Source organism: Nannospalax galili, unplaced genomic scaffold, assembly GCF_000622305.1.
Source record: "Nannospalax galili isolate Female #2095 unplaced genomic scaffold, S.galili_v1.0 scaffold505, whole genome shotgun sequence".
NCBI classification, from domain to species: Eukaryota; Metazoa; Chordata; class Mammalia; order Rodentia; family Spalacidae; genus Nannospalax; species Nannospalax galili.
The window spans coordinates 243,385-262,206 of NW_008352327.1; the positions used below are offsets into that span (position 1 = coordinate 243,385).

At 40.4% G+C, this 18,822-nt stretch overlaps 1 protein-coding gene across 1 annotated transcript; it reads left to right on the forward strand.

Annotated features, from left to right (window-relative positions):
* The first annotated feature begins 1,963 nt into the window (after nt 1–1,963).
* Arf4 (ADP ribosylation factor 4) lies at nt 1,964–18,282 on the forward strand. Its single transcript, XM_008849282.2, has 6 exons — nt 1,964–2,298; nt 9,090–9,170; nt 9,323–9,432; nt 12,462–12,533; nt 14,639–14,689; nt 17,273–18,282. The coding sequence occupies exons 1-6, from the start codon at nt 2,232–2,234 to the stop codon at nt 17,432–17,434; spliced, it is 543 nt and encodes a 180-aa protein (XP_008847504.1). The 5' UTR covers nt 1,964–2,231; the 3' UTR covers nt 17,435–18,282.
* The last annotated feature ends 540 nt before the right edge of the window (nt 18,283–18,822 follow it).

Sequence of the window (18,822 nt, forward strand, 5' to 3'; positions counted from 1 at the left end):
AGATGCCATATAGGTGCTGGGAATTGAACCTGGGTCCTCTGTAAGAGCACTGACTGCTCTTAACTGCTGAGCCGTATCTCCAGCTCAGAAATCTTTTTTTTTTTTTTTTTTTTTTTTTTTTTTTTTTTCCCAGTATGATGGTTTTCTCCTATTTCTCTGTGGTCTACAGGATGTGAGAAAGACATCAATTATTTCTTCTTTGTATAAGGAAAAATTGGTTGACATGTTTTTCCTCTTCCGAGAGCTGGGATTAAAGGCGTGTGCCACCACGCCCTGCCAGAAATCTATTTTTATATTACCTTACAGTACTTACTATCAGAACCACCCCCCCAAAAAAAACCCCTACTTTGGAGATCCTTTCATTATAACACTGTGCATTCTAACTCCTGGTGGTATTCTAGAGTGTGGACATTCCACAGTTTATTTGGTCCTCTCTCCACTAATCACACTGTTTGTGGGGGTGCCAATTCTCGGCTTTCCTAAAGCCTTCAGACAAGAGGGAAAGGCAATAACAAATGTGAAAGCACACTTATGGAGAACCTGAGAAATACGGAAATTTCTTTAGCAGGTAGTCAAAAAGTACTTTCCAAGGGAAAATACTTAGAAACCTTAAAAGTTGGTGAACATAGCCTAACTAGGAAAGGTGGGGACAGTGTGCACTAGCAATGGTAAACTTCAGCAACAGTGTAAAAGGGGAACTATTTGGGAGATGGTGACATTCTCAAGGAATTTATTTCTTCTACGAGACTTATAGCTTATTTTGTAACCAGTAAAACAGTAAGATCATAAACATTTTAAGGGTGAGATAGCTTTCTTCAAGTAACAAATCTTTCTTGATCCTTTTTGGAATGAAAATGTACAAGAGAAGCAATCTTTCCTCGTCCACGACTCAAAGCATTCATACCCAGCTGGGAACCCAGCTACGCCGCAGGCTGAGGTAGAACCTCAGATTGGTCTGCTCTCTCAAAAGAAAAACTGGAGAACATGCTTTAGATCTGGGGTTCCGTCCTTAGTGGAACACCGGATGGAAATGTCTTGGGAGTTCTCTCGTTCTGTCATGCGGTGAGCTATCTTCAGTACAAGCTGGCGTTGGAGCCTTACACTCTGCCACCTTTGCTCTGCCAGCAGGTCTGTTTGTAATCCTTTATCTCCGGAAAGGGAAAGGTCAATGAGATGCTGCACCTGTGCAGAGCAGGCACGCCTATATCCTACATGGACCTTTCATTAAACTGCCCAACTCAGCCCTACAAAAGCACAAAGGAAAAAAGTCTATAAAAGTAAGTAACTCCCTTTGTTCTGCAGGTTGTCGTTGGTTCTACCCCGGCTTGCCCAGCTGCGACTGGCCGGTGTTACTAAGATATTTTCCTTGAAATCCGTCTCAGCCTATCTCGCCACCGAGCCTGGAAAAATATTCAAAACAGAGACTTCTACGTTTCTACTTTGTGGCACAAGCCTCTGGTGGCGGGCAGAAAACGTGTACCCGCGGAAGGAGGAAGTCACCCAAAGACAGGTGAGAACATCCGCACTCCTTAACCCACAATGCAAAAGGCAGTGAGTACAACGTCACTCTTTAAGCCATAATGCACACCTCGCCTGCCCGGAAGCGAGCGCCACAACCCCTCCACCGCCACCACTCAGGCGGAAGCGTCTCCTGTGAGCCGGATGGAAGAAGTGGAGCAAGGCATCATGGGAGTGGGCCTGCCCGGAAGCGAGCGCCACAACCCCTCCACCGCCACCACTCAGGCGGAAGCGTCTCCTGTGAGCCGGGATGGAAGAGGTGGAGCAAGGCATCATGGGAGTGGGCCTGCCCTCCAGTACGCATGAGCCAACCGTCCTCGCCTGCTCCACGTCCGGTAGGTCGCAGGTCCGTGCAGCTGGCTGGGGCCCTGCGCGCGCAAGCGCCGTGGCGCGGGCGGCGTCGGCAGCGCAGGGGGGTGGGGCGGCGGTGACGCGATTCTGTCCGCGTTGGAGCGGGCGGGCCGCCGCCAGAGTCTCTGCGGCCGCCGTGTGACGTGGCACAGCCGAACACTTAACGCCGAGCCGGAGCTGCCGCGCCAGTCGCCGAGCAGGTCCCCGTCCGGTTCCGTCGTGTCCTGCAGCCTCGCCGACGCGCCGGCCAGCCAGCGGCCCTCCTTCAGCCCTCGCTCCTCCGCCCGTTTGTGGTGAGCCGGACCTAGGAGGCCCGAGGACGCCCCCGACCCCGTGTGTCCGACACCATTGCCAGTACTGCCATGGGCCTCACCATCTCCTCTCTGTTCTCCCGCCTCTTCGGCAAGAAGCAGATGCGCATTTTGATGGGTGAGTGAGGGGCGGGAGTCGGGCTGGGTGGTGTCCGGGGAGGCCGGGTCTCCCTGCCTTCCCCGGCCCTGGAGGAGGCGGGGTGGCAGCCGCGGAGTCGTGAAGAGCCCTCGGGGGAACAATGGGTGTGCGGTGTCCTCTTAAGGGGCCGCGCCAGCCACCCCTCCAACCCCCACGCGGCGCTCTGCCCGGCTTTCCCTCCCTGCGTGAACACAAAGCCTGGCAGGATGGGGCGGAGAGGTGGGGTTAGCCCGCGTCGGCGAGGCCCGTCCTGAGGGCGCACTCTCCTGGCCCTGGGCAGCGGTCCGGAGGGAGGCAGGGCGATTCTAGCCTTCTCCTCCCCCTCAGCTCGATGTACGCCCTGTGCACGCACCACTGGTATGCGAGCTCTGTCCGGAGCCGCCTGGGGCAGGAAGTGACCGGGCCCACTATCGTGGCAAAGGAGCACCCAAGGTTTGAGAAGTCCGGAGTCCTCTGCGCTCATTCCGCTAAACTTTGCCTTGCACTGAATTCGGCTTCATTTGCTCTTTATTGTTTAAGCTCATTCCGTAGGAACGGAGTTTATCGTGCGTCTGTCTTTCAGGTTCTTACAAGAACCCTGAACTCGTTTGGTTTATTATCTTTGTTTTTTCAAAGTAATTTTTGCCCAGCTAGCCTAAAACTGGTTAGGTGTAAGCGCCTAAGCTGAAATGAACATCATAACGCTTGGTTTCAGGGGTAGTCTGTTTAAAAAGGAGATTTCGCTGGGTGGCCGGTTTCATTGCCGGTAGATCTAACGCCATCGCTTGCGCAAAGTAAGGGATCCCTTCTCACTATACTCCAATATACCCCATTATTCCGTGGGCCTGAATAATGTCTTTTAGAAAGCCTCTTGAACATTGACACTTGTTGGGAGTGAGGAGAAAAGGATTATCTTGATACCATGGGATGCTTCAAAAGCAAGTTCTGTAATACTGCCAAATTTGAGTATGAATATACAATTTGATTATTGTACCCCTCTCTTTGTTCAGTTTCTTTACAATCCTGAAAACTTAATTGTTCATGATTCATTCACAAAGATAAGTGAAAACGTTTTCTTTTTCACAGTTTCTTAGATAGCCTTTATGAAGAGGACAATTATTTTAGGAGGGGAAGCATGTTACTGGAGCCTTAAGTCACTGAAATTGGCAGTATGAAAAAGGATTTGAAGTCAAAGGGAGTACTTTGGACCCTGAATTTCCAACCTGTTTCTTAGAGATTAACCAGTATAAGATGGCGTTCCTGAAAAATGTAGTATTATTAGTCTTTTAAGGTACAATTCACTGCAAATGAGTACTGTTCTTCATCTCCGCAGTCTTGGAGGGCTAAAGTGATAGAGGGAGAAAGGTAGACTGATGCTTGAAGCACTTTATTTACTATGTTTGAGTAACTTTCTTTTCCATCCCATATAGTGGTTGGAAGAAAACGGAAGTGCACAGGTATTTAACTTGCTGCATTTATGCACAGGATAAGAGTCATGATTTGGGATTACCCTTGTTAAATATTTGATCACTCAGGTTTGCTGTTCTTGTTTTGCACTTTAATTTAGAAGTATTCAGTTTTCTTTGGTTAATAGCATTCCAGTTAGGAAATCAATTTTTTTTTTTTTTTTTTTTTTTTTTTTTTTTTCTTTTTGAGACAGGGTCTCCCTGTAGCCCCAGCTGTCCTGGAACTACGTAGACCAGGCTGGCCTTGAACTCACAGAGATCTGCCTGCCTCTGCCTCCCAAGTGCTCTCCCGAGTGCTGGGATTAAAGGCGTGCACCACCACACCTGGCAAAATCAACTTTTATAGTAATGCATCAGAGGAAGTATAAATTTCAGGTGTATATGCATGAACAGGGAATGAAGTAGTTTGGAAGTTTGATAATTCTTAGGTTTTTTTCCTTTGTGGCTTTATGAGTGATTGACATCATAAATACTAGATTGCTTTTAAGTTATCTGCCCCACTCAACTGTTAGGATGACCAGTAAATGTTGTGCTGCTGCTGCTGCTGCTGTGTGTGTGTGTGTGTGTGTGTGTTTGCTTGCGTTTGCGTTTGCACATGCATTTTTTGGTGGTCCTGGGAATGGAACCCAAGGTCTTGTGCATGCCAGGCAAGTACTCTACCCCAGCCCATAATTGTTTTTTTCTGTATTCATTAGTAGGCTCAGATTTCCTTTATCAGGTTTAGATAAAATGTATTGTTTCTTGAGCCAGTAGCTTTCAGACTTTATTTACATATTCATTTAATGTATTTGGTGGTGGGGATCGAATGGGGTCTCTTGAGTGCTGAACACATACACTACTACTGGGCTATCTTGTAGCCGTAGACCACTGATTTAAAGTGTTTTAGGAGACAGCCAGTGTGTCTGGTTTTCCCAACTATTGTAATTTGAAAAGATGTTGAAAGATGGCTGATAGTTAACTGTAATTAAAATTGTGCATGCCTGTAACCTCAGCACTGAGGAGGCTGAAGCAGCAGGATCCCAAGGCTAGCAAGCCTTGCAAGATTCTGTCTCAAAAAACCAGTAAGTAGAGCCAGGCATGGTGGCTCATGCCTTTAATCCCAGCACTCAGGAGGCAGAGGCAGGCGGGACGCTGTGGGGTTAAAGCCAGCCCGGGCTACATAGTAACCGGGCAACCGGGGGCGTAGGGAGGCCCCGTCATCAAAAGACCCCAAAAAAAACCCCACAAAAAACAACCCCCCGCCCCCCAAAAAACTAGTAAGTAAATAGCCAATACAATATATTGAATTTAATATCTTCTGGACTATTGAGTCACAGAAATGTAGTAGTTACTTATAAGGGGAAATTACTCATGTGAATAACACTAAATTTAAAATCAAGGACTAGTTTCCTCCTTAAGATTTTTCTCTCATATAGCCAGAATTAGAAAAGTATGATCCTGCATTGTAAGTGTTCTAGTTACTTTGAATTGCTGTGATAAAAACTGACTGAAACCAACTTGGGAAGGAAAAGGTTTATTTTATCTTACATCTCCCTGGTCACAGTTCATCGCTGAGGGAACCCAAGGTAGGAACTCAGGACAGGAACCTGGAGCACAGATCATGGAGGATAGCTGCTTACTGGCTTTCTCCCCTGGCAGGTAGTCAACTTACTTTCTAATACAATATAGGACCACCTGCCCGGGGGTGGCACTGCCATGGCGGGCTGGGCCCTTCCACAGACTAGGCCACAGGCCAGCCCAATGAAGACAATCTACCCAGGTGTGTCAAGTTGACAACCAAAGCTATCCAGCACAGTAAGGTAGATCCATGTCTTGGTCTATGATAGGTGTACTTTTGATAAACAAATACTTAAATTTTATATCCAAAATTACAAATTTATTTTATAGAGGAATTACCAATTCTAACCTATTTTCCTTAAATTTGAGAGTTCTTGCCTATTTAAAAGACAAGTTAACTTTCTGGAAGTTAAAAAAATTTTAACTTCATTGTGGAGGTCAGAAGACAACTTTGTGGAGTCAGTTCTCTCCTCCCACCTTTATATGGTTTCAGGGATAAAGTGTTTTTACCCACAGAGCCATCATGCTGGCCCTGGAAGTCTTTTCGCAGAATACCAGTATAGTCTCTTCTGTTGCTGCAGTATTTTGGGGACTAAAGAAGTTTAAGAAGAAAGATCCTTTTTTTTTTTTAATGGCAGGGTCTCATGTAGCCCAGGCTGACTGGCTTATTTTGTAGTTTAATGACCTGGAATTTCTGACCCATCTCCTGAATAACTGCAAGGATCATCTACTTGCTAATTTTTAAAAATAGGTGGTGTTTGAAGTCCTTTTTGTGAAATTTAGACATGAAAAAATAGTGATAACTATCTGTATTTCTCCCACTGGACTATTACTACCATGTTACATTTAAGTGTTTTTTTTTTTTTTTTTTTTTTTTTTTTTTTTTTTTTTTTTTTAAAAAAAAAAAAAAAAAAAAAAGAGGACGATAAATCTTTCACTGTGATATATCAAAATAACTTGAACTCAAAAAGATCCTCCTGCCTCTGCCTCCCAAGTGCTGGGATTTAAGGTGTGCGCCACCATGCCCAGCACATTTAAGTATTTTTAAAATTTTTATTTCATGTGTATGTGTGTACACCTGAGTGTGGGGGGGGGACAGTGTATGCTGTGCTTGTGGAAGCTGGAAGAGGGCCTTGGATCCCCTAGAGCTGAAGTTACAAGTGGTTGTGAACAGCCAGATGTGGGTGCAGGGAACTGAACCCGGCTCCTCTGGAAGAATAGCAAGTGCTCTTAATCACTGAGCTTCTCTCCAGCCCTTAACTTTGTTGTATTTATTCTCAACTTTTTTTTTGGAGGGGGGGAGTCTTTTTGAGACAGGGTCTCCCTGTAGCCCCAGCTGTCCTGGAATTTACTATGTAGATTAGGCTGGCCTTGAACTCACGGAGATCTGCCTGCCTCTGCCTCCCAAGTGCTGGGATTAAAGGCTTGCGCCACCACGCCCGGCTATTCTCAACTTTTTAGAAAATTTTGTTCCTCTAAAATTGTTGGGATATTTTGTGTTCTCTTTCTTAATATATTAGAAGTACTTTCGTATGCTCTTAGTTGCAAACATAATTGCTAGCCTTTGATAAGTTTTTAAAATGTATTTATTTAATATGTATGAGTGTTCTTTGTGCTTGGTCAAACTTGTGAGGAATTAGATAAAATATTAAGATCCAAAATTATTAAGTCTTCTTAAAGGTAAGATGACAGTATAAGTACTATTTGAGAGCTCTGGCATCAGAATTGGGTTTTGTGACAGTGGGTTTTGTTGTTTGTGAAACAGGATCTCATATACTGAGGTTGGCCTTGAATTTCAGATCCTCTGCCTCCATCTCCCAAGTGCCTGAATTACACCAGTGCCCAGCTAGGTGGTTCTTGTTCTTGCTAAGTTTTGTAAATAGAGTATACTTTCATAAACCATAGGTCACATCTGGGCTAGCGGGATGGCTCAGCAGGTAAAGGCCCTTGATACCAAGCCTGATGACCTGAGTTCAATCCCTGAGATTCAGTATGGTGGAAGGAGAGAACGGACTCCTGTGAGTTTTACACCTCCAAGTAGTGTTGTGGCCTGCATATAACCGATCCTTCCCCCCACATACAAACACAATAATTAAATAAGATAATAAAAGTTTTTAAGTCACTCCTAAAGTACAATTTCTATGTATTTACAAAGTTGTTTATCAGTTAATACTGTCCAATTGTAGAATTTTTTCATTATCCCAAAAGACAAACCCCGTAACTTTAGCAGTCACTCCCATTTCCCTTTTTCCCTATTGGCGGCAACCACTAATTTCACAGCAACCACTAATCTGCTTTCTTTTTTTCTTTTTTTGGTCTTTTTTGACCTGTGGCCACAGCTGACATGGAACTCAGGCTGGCCTTGAATTCTTCATGGCTTTTTTTATGTCTGGCATTTTCACTTGGCATAATGTTTGCAAAGTTCATATAGCATGTATTAGTACTGTATGTCATTTTGTGCCCAAATGGTAACTTGATTGTATGGATATACTACATTTTATTATAATTAGAAATGTCCCCAAAATCATAGAAATTGAACAGGTATTCAAAAGGTCTTTAATTTGCTCTTCACCCTCAACGGTAGTAAAGAGGCTTATCATGTTCTAATACAGACTTGCACACAAACAAGCATATTCCTCCCTACCCATCTGTGCCTCAAATGAATCCTTTTGAGAATTAAGATATTATTTAGCCATGTGTGTTGCCACATGCCTGTAATCCCAGCACTTGAGAGGTGGTGGCAAAAGGATCTGGATATCAAGGCCATCCTGGCTACAGTGAGTTTGAGGCCAGGCTAAGCTACATGAGATAGTGTCTTAGAAAACAAAAAAACCCCACAAAATTAAGAGTTGGAGAAAAAAATATCAGAACCACTTTACAACACAGATCTGTATGACTTTAAGTCTTACTTGATATTGAAATGGATTTAGGTTGGGACAGAAGTAGTCTTAACTTCATAAGGAGACTAGGACATAGGTATGTGTTTTCTCCTTAGCATAAAGAGCTTTTATTCAGATGTTGCTGTGTAAATAGTAAATGAAGAATTAATTTGGGGGCTGGGGATATAGCTTATTGGTGTACTGGCTTCTTTGATTCCCAGCAGGCATAAAACCAGCTTGCCTATATCCTGCATTAGACTAGCACTTGGGGAGGTAGAGGCATAGAATCAAAAGTTGAAGGTTTGAGCTGGAGAGATGGCTCAGTGATTAAGAGAACTGCCTGTTCTCCAGAAGTTCCAGGTTCGATTCCCAGCACCCACATGGTAGCTAACAAAGGTCCTTAAGTCCAGTTCTAGGGGATCAAACTCCCTCTTCTGGCCTCAGCAAGCTCTGCATGACATGACACAGGTGCACTTACATGCAGGCAAAACACTCCTACACGTAACATAAAAATAAATTTTAAAAAATTAAGTTGAAGGTCATCTCATTTTCATAGCAAATTTGAAGCTAGCTTGGGGTACATGAGACCTTGTCTCAAAAAGAAGGCACTATGATAGTTTGTGGCACAGCAAGGCTAGAGATTAGATCCAGAGTCTGCTAGAAACTACTCTTTTCTCTGTTAAGGTCTAAAAGGCAAAGTGGAAAGGCATACATGTAGGAAGTGTTGACTGTGGAAGTGAGATATCAGATAATTTCATTTTAACTCATTTGTGCACCAGTTAATATTTTTTCCTTCCCCTAAACAGACAACTTTTGCTTTGAAACTAAATTATTGTTGAATTATTTCTGTATGTAAACTTGATTTTAATCTGTGGTTATCTTCTTCTAGTTGGATTGGATGCTGCTGGCAAGACGACAATTCTGTATAAACTGAAATTAGGGGAGATAGTTACAACCATTCCTACCATTGGTAAGAAAATTTATAGATGATTTTGAAGTTTTGTTAACTTGGGGAAGATATTACTAAAACTTTAAAAAGGCTTCCAAGAGAATTCCACAATAAGGGTTTTATTTTCTTGATGCTTTATTGTGTACCGTTGTCATTTTCATTTTTTCTTGTAGGTTTTAATGTGGAAACAGTAGAGTATAAAAACATTTGCTTCACAGTATGGGATGTTGGTGGTCAAGATAAAATTAGGCCTCTCTGGAGGCATTATTTCCAGAATACCCAGGTAAGACATGCCATATGTTTTATAATTTTTCCTTTTAGATTTCATATTCTAAATTTTATGTTAATATCTAGTGTTTACTCTTGAGTTTGCATTTGCCTCATCTTCAGTCTCATTCTTTAGAAGACTCATGTCTTTGAAAATTAAAGTACATAGTATAGAAGAATTGATAGCTATTCCAGTGAGACTTTGGATTGGAAACAGTGAGGTCTCGAGTGAATTAGGTATCTTATCAATTGTTCTTCATATAACCTTCTGTTCTAGTAACCTTCAATGCATCTAAGACAATGGTAGAGCTTCATTTAGTCCAGTTAAGATGAGTCTGCTATGTTGACTGATAAGCTGTTTTTGTGTTACCATGTAGGATAGCCTTACATATTCCATCCTTAGTGAGCCCATAGATTAGGAATTGCCAGAAAGACAAAAATCCAATCATAGCTCAAAACCATTTGAATTAGAATCTTTGGGTAGGTAAGCCAATGATCATTACTGTTTCTAGCACTTTAATGTGCATGTGAATCACCTGAGTATCTGTTAAAAATACACGTTGATTCATTCCTGAGGTTTTGTACTTCTAGCCAGTCCTCGTGTGCTGACTTTGCTAGTTTGGCTTCCTATAACAGCACTTCTGTTGACATTGTTGGTTGGACCTTGGGAAGGGCTGTCTTGGATTGAAGGATGTTTAATGGCATCCTTACACTACATGTCAGTAGCAGTCCTCCCTTCCCATTAAGTTGTGAGAACTAAACATGCTTGTACGCTTGCACAGAATTCCCTAGGGGCAAAATTACCCCCTGGTGAGAACAACTATTCTAGTCTAATATTCTCATTCATTCATACTTCTCCCCTCCTCACTGTCTTGCTATGTAGCTTAGTCTGGCCTCAGAACTAACACTCCTCTTGCCCAGCCTGAGTGCTGGAATTATAGGTATGCATTATCAAAAAATAAGATATACATAATAATTATGCCTGAGGTCTATTTAAACTTTATACTCCATTATATTCCTTGCAAAACACTACAGATTTTTTCAAAAGATACTGAGTTTAATAATTCTCAGTAGAAATAATGGACATAGACTTGCAATTTGTTAAACTAAGGAACTTATTAAAGATTGAAGCAAAAACTAGGCTTTAGGTGCTCTTGGTGAACCCAGTGCTATGATGATGCTCAGGAGTGAGAGAACATGATGAATTGTCCATTGCTGTCTGCTTTACTCTAGCTGTTTAAGTAAGTGAAGAGCAAGACAGTCTGTTACGGGGTCAAAAGTTCTGTAAGGGTCAGATTGTGGAAAGAATATTTAACCAATCATTTTAGTGCAATAGGAATAAACTTAACAAAGCTGTAGTTTGTTACTGTTTTACTACCTGAGAATTTCATACTGTGCCAACTTGAACACTTTAGAAGTCTTAAATTATTTGCCAGTGCCACTTCTTTTGTAGAATTGTATTATTTGTGAATATCTTTTTTTTTTTTTTTGTCTTTTTGAGACAGGGTCTCCCTGTAGCCCCAGCTGTCCTGGAACTCACCAAGTGCTGGGATTAAAAGCATGTGCCACCACACCCGACTGTGAATGTCTTTTTAAAAATATTTTATTTATTATGTGTATGAGTGTATTGCCTACATGTATTTGAATGCACCCATGTCGTGCAATGCTGTGGAGGTCAGAAGAGGGCTTTGGATTCCCCTGGAACTGGAGTTAAGGACGGTTCGTAGCTGCCATGTGGGTGCTGGGAATCGAACCCGGGTCCTCTGCAAGAGCAGTCAGTGCTCTTAACCGCTGAGCCATCTCTCCAGCCCATGAATATCTTTTAAAAGTCTTATACCTGCTTTTTTGTTAGGAATTTACTTGAGGCCGGATGTGGCACATACCTTTAATCCCAGTACTCAGGAGGCAGAGGCAGGCAGATCTCTTGAGATCAAGGCCAGCCTGGTCTTACATATAGAGTTTTGGTTCAGACCAACTGGAGCTACAGAGAGACCTGGTATCAAAAAAACAAAACAAAATAAAAAAATAATTTATAATTTTCATGAGATAATTTGCTTAGGGCTTCCTTCTGGTTGTATTGTTCACAAGCCACATTTTAGAACAGCACTTTTTTCTTTTCATGGTGAAGGATATAAAAAACTATTAGACGTGCATCCTCTTTTCTTATACATGCCCGTGTGTGTGTGTGGTATGTTGAGACAGAGTCTCATTATGTAACTCTAGATGGCCTACCTCTGCCTCCTGGGATTAAAGACGTGTGCTACAATGACTGCCTTATACACGCCTTTTACTGCATGCATAAATTCCATAGTTTATGATTTTATTGGATCCTTAATTATTTTTCCTTTTTGTCTTCACATTGTAGTGTTTGTTTTCTTTTGAGATAGGGTCTCTTGCAGCTCTGGAAGTCACTATACAGTTGAGGATGTCTGGAACTTGTGCTCCTCCTGCCTCCACCTCCTGAATATTAGGATCAAACAGATGTGCTCCACCACACCCAGTTTGGAGCACAAGCCCAGGGCTTCCTTCACGAAGCCAGGCATTCTACCAGCTGAGCTAGGTCTCCAGACTGTAGCTCTTTTGCTACTTATATTTTCTTGTATTTAAGTATGGTAGGGAAAAGAACAGGATAGCATTTGGTTTTCTTAGTATACTTGAGAAAAGCAGTTGTTAGGTAATAAGAATTATTTTGGACGTGAATTAACAAATTGTAAGTTAAAGTCATATAGTGCTTAAATCAGTTTTCAATATTTGCTCCCTGCATGTTTGTTTGTTGTTTTGAGACAGGGTCTCTTTGTAGCCCCAACTGGTCTGGACCTCACTATGTAGACCAAACTGGCCTTGATCTCACAGAGATCCACCTGCCTCTGCTTCCTGAGTGATGGGATTTTAAGGCATGTGCTACCACACTTGGCTTTGTTTTGTTTTTAATAAGATATTTTCTGTCAGTGTCTTAACTTTCCATAATTTTTTGCTAATATAGTTTACATTTAGTGTGACCTTTAAGTTTAACTGTTGTAATTTATTGAAAACAATTTTCCCCAGGGTCTTATTTTTGTGGTGGATAGTAATGATCGTGAAAGAATTCAGGAAGGAGCAGATGTACTGCAGAAAATGGTAAGTATGTACTTCAAGTTGATCATTTTCAAGATGTGTTTGGGGGTATTGTTAGTGGTTGTTAGTTTTTAGAGGTAGAAATAAATAGAAAAATGTTACTATTCGTGGGCTCCTAAGAATGCACAGAAACCTGATGTGGTGGTACACACCTTTAACCCCAAATCGTACATACCTTTAATCCCAAGTCCTAGGTTTAAAGGCATGCCCTACTGTGCCCAGAAATTTTTTTTTTTTTTTTTTTGGTCTTTTTGAGACAGGGTCTCCCTGTAGCCCCAGCTGACCTGGAACTCACTATGTAGACCAGGCTGGCCTTGGAACTCACAGAGATCCACCTACCTCTGCCTCCCAAGTGCTGGGATTAAAGGTGTGCACCACCATGCCCGGCAGAAAAATTTTTTAATTAAAAAAATTACATGGAAGAGTAATGATTTCAGAAAGTTAGAAGCTGCAGGTTGTTTTTAGAATTTTCTGTGGTTTTGATGCATGTATGTAGTTAAAGAAGTCTAATTTAGCCCAGCCTTTATTTTACAAACATAAAATTTAGGTGGTTTGTTTTGTTTGTGGCAATCTTGGTTGAAATGCCTTTTTCCCAAGGTCATTGGGTTCCATTTTCTCTGTATGGTATGCTTATAATTACTTCAAGAATGCTTTATGATAGCAATCATGATAAAGATGGACCTAAAAGTAGTGGTCATTTGGTTAACAGTGACATTTTATTTTAGCCTTGCCATTATTGAGCTAACGTTTTTATGTATTCATGATGTTAAGAATCCTGACATCAGGAAAAAATTATTGAAGAACTTCCTCATTGTTTCAAACTTAGAGCCATGAAATATTTACAAAATAGAAACCACACTTTTTATTCATTGCTTCTATGACTTTGGAGTACAGTCTATAAAGCTAGTTTGCATTACATGTTAACCAAGTCATCAACCTCTGTGTAGCCAGCCAGCTAACCAACCTACCTCCCTCCCTGCCTCCCTCCCTCTCCTTCCTTCTTTCCTTTTCTGTTTTGAAAGTATCTTATGTAGCCTAGGCTTCTTAATGTAGCTAAGGATGGCCTTGAATTCTTCATCTTCCTTTCTCTACCTTCTGAGTCCTGGGGTTATAGGGATATGTCATCTCACCTAGCTTTACTTTTCTATTAATAACTATTTTGAGATAAAATTCACATGTCAAATATTTCACTTTCTGAAAATGTTCAGGTCATTTGTCTTTAACAAAGCTTTATAATCATCCTCACAGTTTTAGGAAAATTTTCACCCACTTCCTATCCCCCTTCAAAAAGACTCCTGGAACCATTTAGTAGTTACTTTCCATTCCCTGCTTCTCCATTCCACATCTCTGGCACCTGACAAACCACTCATCCACTTTCTGTCTTCAGACAGTCAATTGTACATATTAATATAAGTATAATCATTTAATATGCGGTTGTTCATAACTGGCTTCTTTCACTTAGTATAATAGTTTCAATGTTTATCCACATTATATAATGTTACTTATTTATACCAACTTTTTTATGTGTTCTTGGTATGTTTCCTCCACTAGAAAGGATAAGTCTGGAAAAGAATTATACCTAAATGCTAGTGCTACTGAATACCATATGGTCATGGCCTTACAGATACCATTCTAATGTGTATTTCATGTCCTTGTCAATCCTGAGCCTGGGTGGGTAATCATGAAGGCTTTCAGAGTGATACAGCTTAATGATATGTAGGATGATGGTCTTAAAACAGTGTCGCTGCAGGCAGGATGGCACAGGCCTGATTCTCAGCACTGTGGAAGCAGAGGCAGGAAAATCTTAATTTGGAGGCTAGTCTGGGCTACATAGTGAGACTCTGTCTCAAGATAATCCCCTCCCTAAAAAAAAGTAAACAATTTTGCTTTGCTTAAAGGCATATCACTTATTTTTTTCTTATTTTGAAAACTGAAGGATGTAACATTTAAGTCATAAGAATGCATGACATTTACATGGAGAAATGTGTTTGGTGTTGGGTATTAAAATGTTGAATAAAAGGCATATTTAGAAAAACTACTTTGAATAATTCATTCCAATGTTTAGGTTCTGGTTTGGCAGTTGCTAATGGCTTAGCCTTTCTTTGCAGCTTCTGGAGGATGAGCTGCAAGATGCAGTGCTGCTGCTTTTTGCCAACAAAGTCTTATTTTTGTGGTGGATAGTAATGACCATGAAAGAATTCAGGAAGGAGCAGATGTGCTGCAGAAAATGCTTCTGGAGGATGAGCTGCAAGATGCAGTGCTGCTGCTTTTTGCCAACAAACAGGATTTGCCAAATGCCATGGCCATCAGTGAAATGACAGATAAGTTAGGACTTCAGTCTCTTCGTAACAGAACAGTAAGTACTTAAGAATGACTCGAACCTCCTTGCTATTGGAGTTGCAGATAATTATGAAGCTAATACTCAGTTTAAATGTTGAATCATTATCTCCTTTGAACAGATAATGATGACCTTTGTAAAAATACAGTAATAGTGGTCTATAGAAAACATGTAACAAACACAAAAAATCAGCACTCTTCATGCTTTATTTCAAAACTGTAAATACTGCATTGAACTTTGCTTTAAAAACATTGATAACGCTAGGGTGTGATGGTGCACACCTTTAATCCCAGCACTCAGAAGGCGCTGGGGGATCTCGGAGTTCAAGGCCAGCCTGGGCTATATAGTGACACCTTGTCTCAAAAATAAACATTTTCTAACTTTTAATATTATCTTTTACGGATCCAAAGATTTTTATATCTGCATTTGATTTTTATTAACTTTATCTTCAATATTGATGTTAAAATTACCAAGAATTGAGTATGTCAAGATTACTGACATTCTTAAATTTTAAATCATTCAAATAGGCCTCTAGTTTTTATTTTTTTAAGATTTTTTTGTTTTTTTATTGTATCTTGTGGTGCTGGGTTTTAAACCCAGAGTTTTTCATATATTAGGGCAATCAATGCTACTGAACAGCTTGGCAAATATTTCAAACTTCGTTTTCTTTTTTGGAGACAGGTCTGTCTTATACAGCCCATCTTGGCACTCAACTTGGGGAAATCCTGCTTTTGTCTGAGTGCTGGGCTTACAAGGCATGTGCTACCTCAGCCAAAGGCCCAGTATTTAGCAGCTATGTATTAGATCATATTATTTAGTACTCTTTGCTTTTTTATTTTTATTTTTTCGTTCTTTTTTGAGACAGGGTTTCTCTGTAGCGCCAGCTGGCCTGGAACTCACTATGTAGACTAGGCTGGCTTTAACCTCAGAGGGATACGCCTGGCATTCTTTGCTTAATAACATCAAAAGTTTATGGAGGGACCTCTACTGATAATGTGTTGGAGTTAAATTTGAATGTAAAATTATAGGAAATGTACCTGCTGTCAAATAGCTTATCATTTTACATCCATGATTGAGGTAGTAGCAAAATATGGTACATCTATATATATTGTACCACAGTAGTGAAAACCAACTGAAAAAAAACAAAAACAAAAATGCTGTACTAATGACATCATGTACTTTGCAACAGTATTGCATTAATTTGTCCAAAAGGAAGGTACTATTACATGGCCTGCTTGAGTTGGCCACACTGATTTAAACAAGATAACCTGTAAGTGATACAAATTTTTCAAATACTGTAGAGGTCTGAATTCTGGGTTACTGGGATATTTGTTACTAAAATAATGGGCAATGTGGTATACCTACAGTGGCCTTATAAGTTTTTATCTAAGGAGAAAGAAAACAAGTCAATTAAAAAAGAATAAAAAGAAATTATTCCTTAAAGGTGAATTGTTTTCTAGGTGATTGGGTTTTGTGTTTTGGGGTTTGGTTTTTTGATACTTAAAACTGTATTGCATTGCATACAAGTAATGAAGATTTTTACTTTTAAAACATGGAACTTTTTGGAATGTATGAGGCCAAAGATAGTAAAACTATCTGAAAAGTTTTTCTCTAGACTATCAACAAATGCTTTTTAGAAATTTATTCCTTTGGACTAGCAATGTGGCCTAATGGCAGAGAATTTTCCTAGCATGTATGAGACCCTGAGTATAATCTCTAGCACTGCAAAAATTAAAATTTTTAAAATTTAAATACCCCTCCCCTTTTAAATAATAATCCCAGCACTTGACAGGCAGAGGCAGGTGATCTGTGAGTTCTAGGCCAGCCAAGACTACATAGTGAGACCCTGTCTTAAAGGATGGTGTTGTCGGGGAGGGGTGTTAAGCTAGTATTCTGCTTAGTTTTATGAAGTGGGACTCTTAAGGACTAGGTGGGTAGTTTGTTTGCAATTTCTCCATGACTCTTCTGCAGCAGGTTGAATGGGGGGAAGATGAGCCGAATCCAATGAATGTGTGACTTTTTAAGTGTGGGGTAGGGTGAAGAGCAAGAGATGGGAGAAAATTTCTAAAGGATCATTTTGAGTGACCTTTGTAGTCACTGAGAGCCTTAACTAAACGTTTGTGAAATGTAAGGTGATGACTTAATTACATTTATTCCTGTGGTTTTATAGTTTCTGTATTTGTATATATTTATGGTAACTGCTTACTCAGTAGTACCCATGGGCATTTATGGGGAGGGACTTAATTTCTTAAGTTAGAAAACTGTAATTATATGTTATCTTGTTAATCAAGTATTTTCTTGTCCTTTCTTCACAGTGGTATGTCCAAGCCACTTGTGCTACACAAGGAACTGGTCTGTATGAGGGACTCTGCAAGATGCAGTGCTGCTACTTTTTGCCAACAAACAGGATTTGCCAAATGCCATGGCCATCAGTGAAATGGCAGATAAGTTAGGACTTCAGTCGCTTCGTAACAGAACATGGTATGTCCAAGCCACTTGTGCTACACAAGGAACTGGTCTGTATGAGGGACTCGATTGGCTGTCAAATGAACTTTCAAAACGTTAAACGAAACTGGATATCTAACCAAGGACATGTTTGATAGAATTGGTCTATAGGCTTATTACAACAAAATTAGTTTGCATCTTGGTTATTAAATGATATCTGGGACTAAGGTTTGGGCAGACTATTACAGCGTTTAAAACTTATTTTGTTGCCAATTATTGTTTACCAAGCATGTTGCTATTTAGCAATATGCTTGGTTTTAAAAGAATTTCTTGGGGAAAAAGTATCCATTAATTTTACTTCCCTTAAGTCTAAATGCCTGGACATAGATATTGTGACACCTTTAAATGAATCCATTTTGAGTGTTTTTTGAGCCCACACCAGTAATGTTTTAAAGTTATTCCCTTGCTACTTAATGATACTTTTATCATTCCTAGGACAGTCTGCTGATTTTAAAATGTAGCATTCCATTTGTATTTATTTCTACCCCTTGCCAAAAAAGATTTTTCTAATACTACTTGTACCAGCCAGGGACATACTCCAAAACACTATTCAGTCTTCTTGCCATTTTTCTTCCATTATTGACTCCCGATTTCCATCAGCTAAACGTAATAATGTGGTTTGGAGTTGATAGCCAATTCTCTGCTGGTTGCAAAGAGTTCCTATTGAGATGATTTTTAATGCTCAGCAGATTGTCTTCCTTTATATTGTTACCTTTTTTATGTTGCATGTTGCTTTTGGAATCAACCTGACTCTTTTGCCCAGTATATGATAGTTCTGCTGATATCTTACTGTTTATTGGTGAACATATCTTCCTTAAGAGTTTTTTTGAAAACGCCTCAAATTCAGTGAATTAAGTTTTCTTCATAACCCATTTGGAATTATTCCTAATAAAATGATAAAATACGTAATTGTGTTATGTTCTTTGAGTCTTGAGAATACGTGAAATGGATTTTCTTACATAACAAAGTTGATTTGCATATTCTACATGCTATGGTCAATAATACAAATCTCAATGAATTCACTAATGGTTAAAGTTGGAAATAAGTTTAACTATGGGTTATATTGTGTATCAACGTAAGGTGCAGCACAGAGAATTTTGTTTTCTCTGATAGAATGCCAATGTGCGGCTGTAAAGTTCAAAAGTCAGATCAAAAGCGAAAAGTTGTAATAACATGAACTCTGGTATGAAGGGGCTGGAAGTAAAAAGCTCAGTTGGTAGAGTGCTTGCCTGGCATACACAGAGCCTTGAGTTTGATCTCCAGCACCACATTCTACAGGTGGAGGCCAGAGCTTCAGAAGTTCAAGGTCATCCTTCACTTCATAGTGAGTTTGAGGCCAGTCTGAGAAACAGATAAAATGTTTACTTTCTCAAAAAAGTAAAATTAAAAAGTGGGGTTTGAGCTGGGCATGGTGGTAAGGCAGAAGCAGGTGGATCTCTATGAGATCAA

Bases quoted from the DNA above. Each gene is read 5' to 3' on its own strand.
- Arf4 (XM_008849282.2), top strand. From the start codon at position 2,232: ATGGGCCTCACCATCTCCTCTCTGTTCTCCCGCCTCTTCGGCAAGAAG. The intron at 2,299-9,089 runs GTGAGTGAGGGG...ATCTTCTTCTAG, and splicing joins GCAGATGCGCATTTTGATGG to TTGGATTGGATGCTGCTGGC. The intron at 12,534-14,638 runs GTAAGTATGTAC...CTTTCTTTGCAG, and splicing joins CAGATGTACTGCAGAAAATG to CTTCTGGAGGATGAGCTGCA.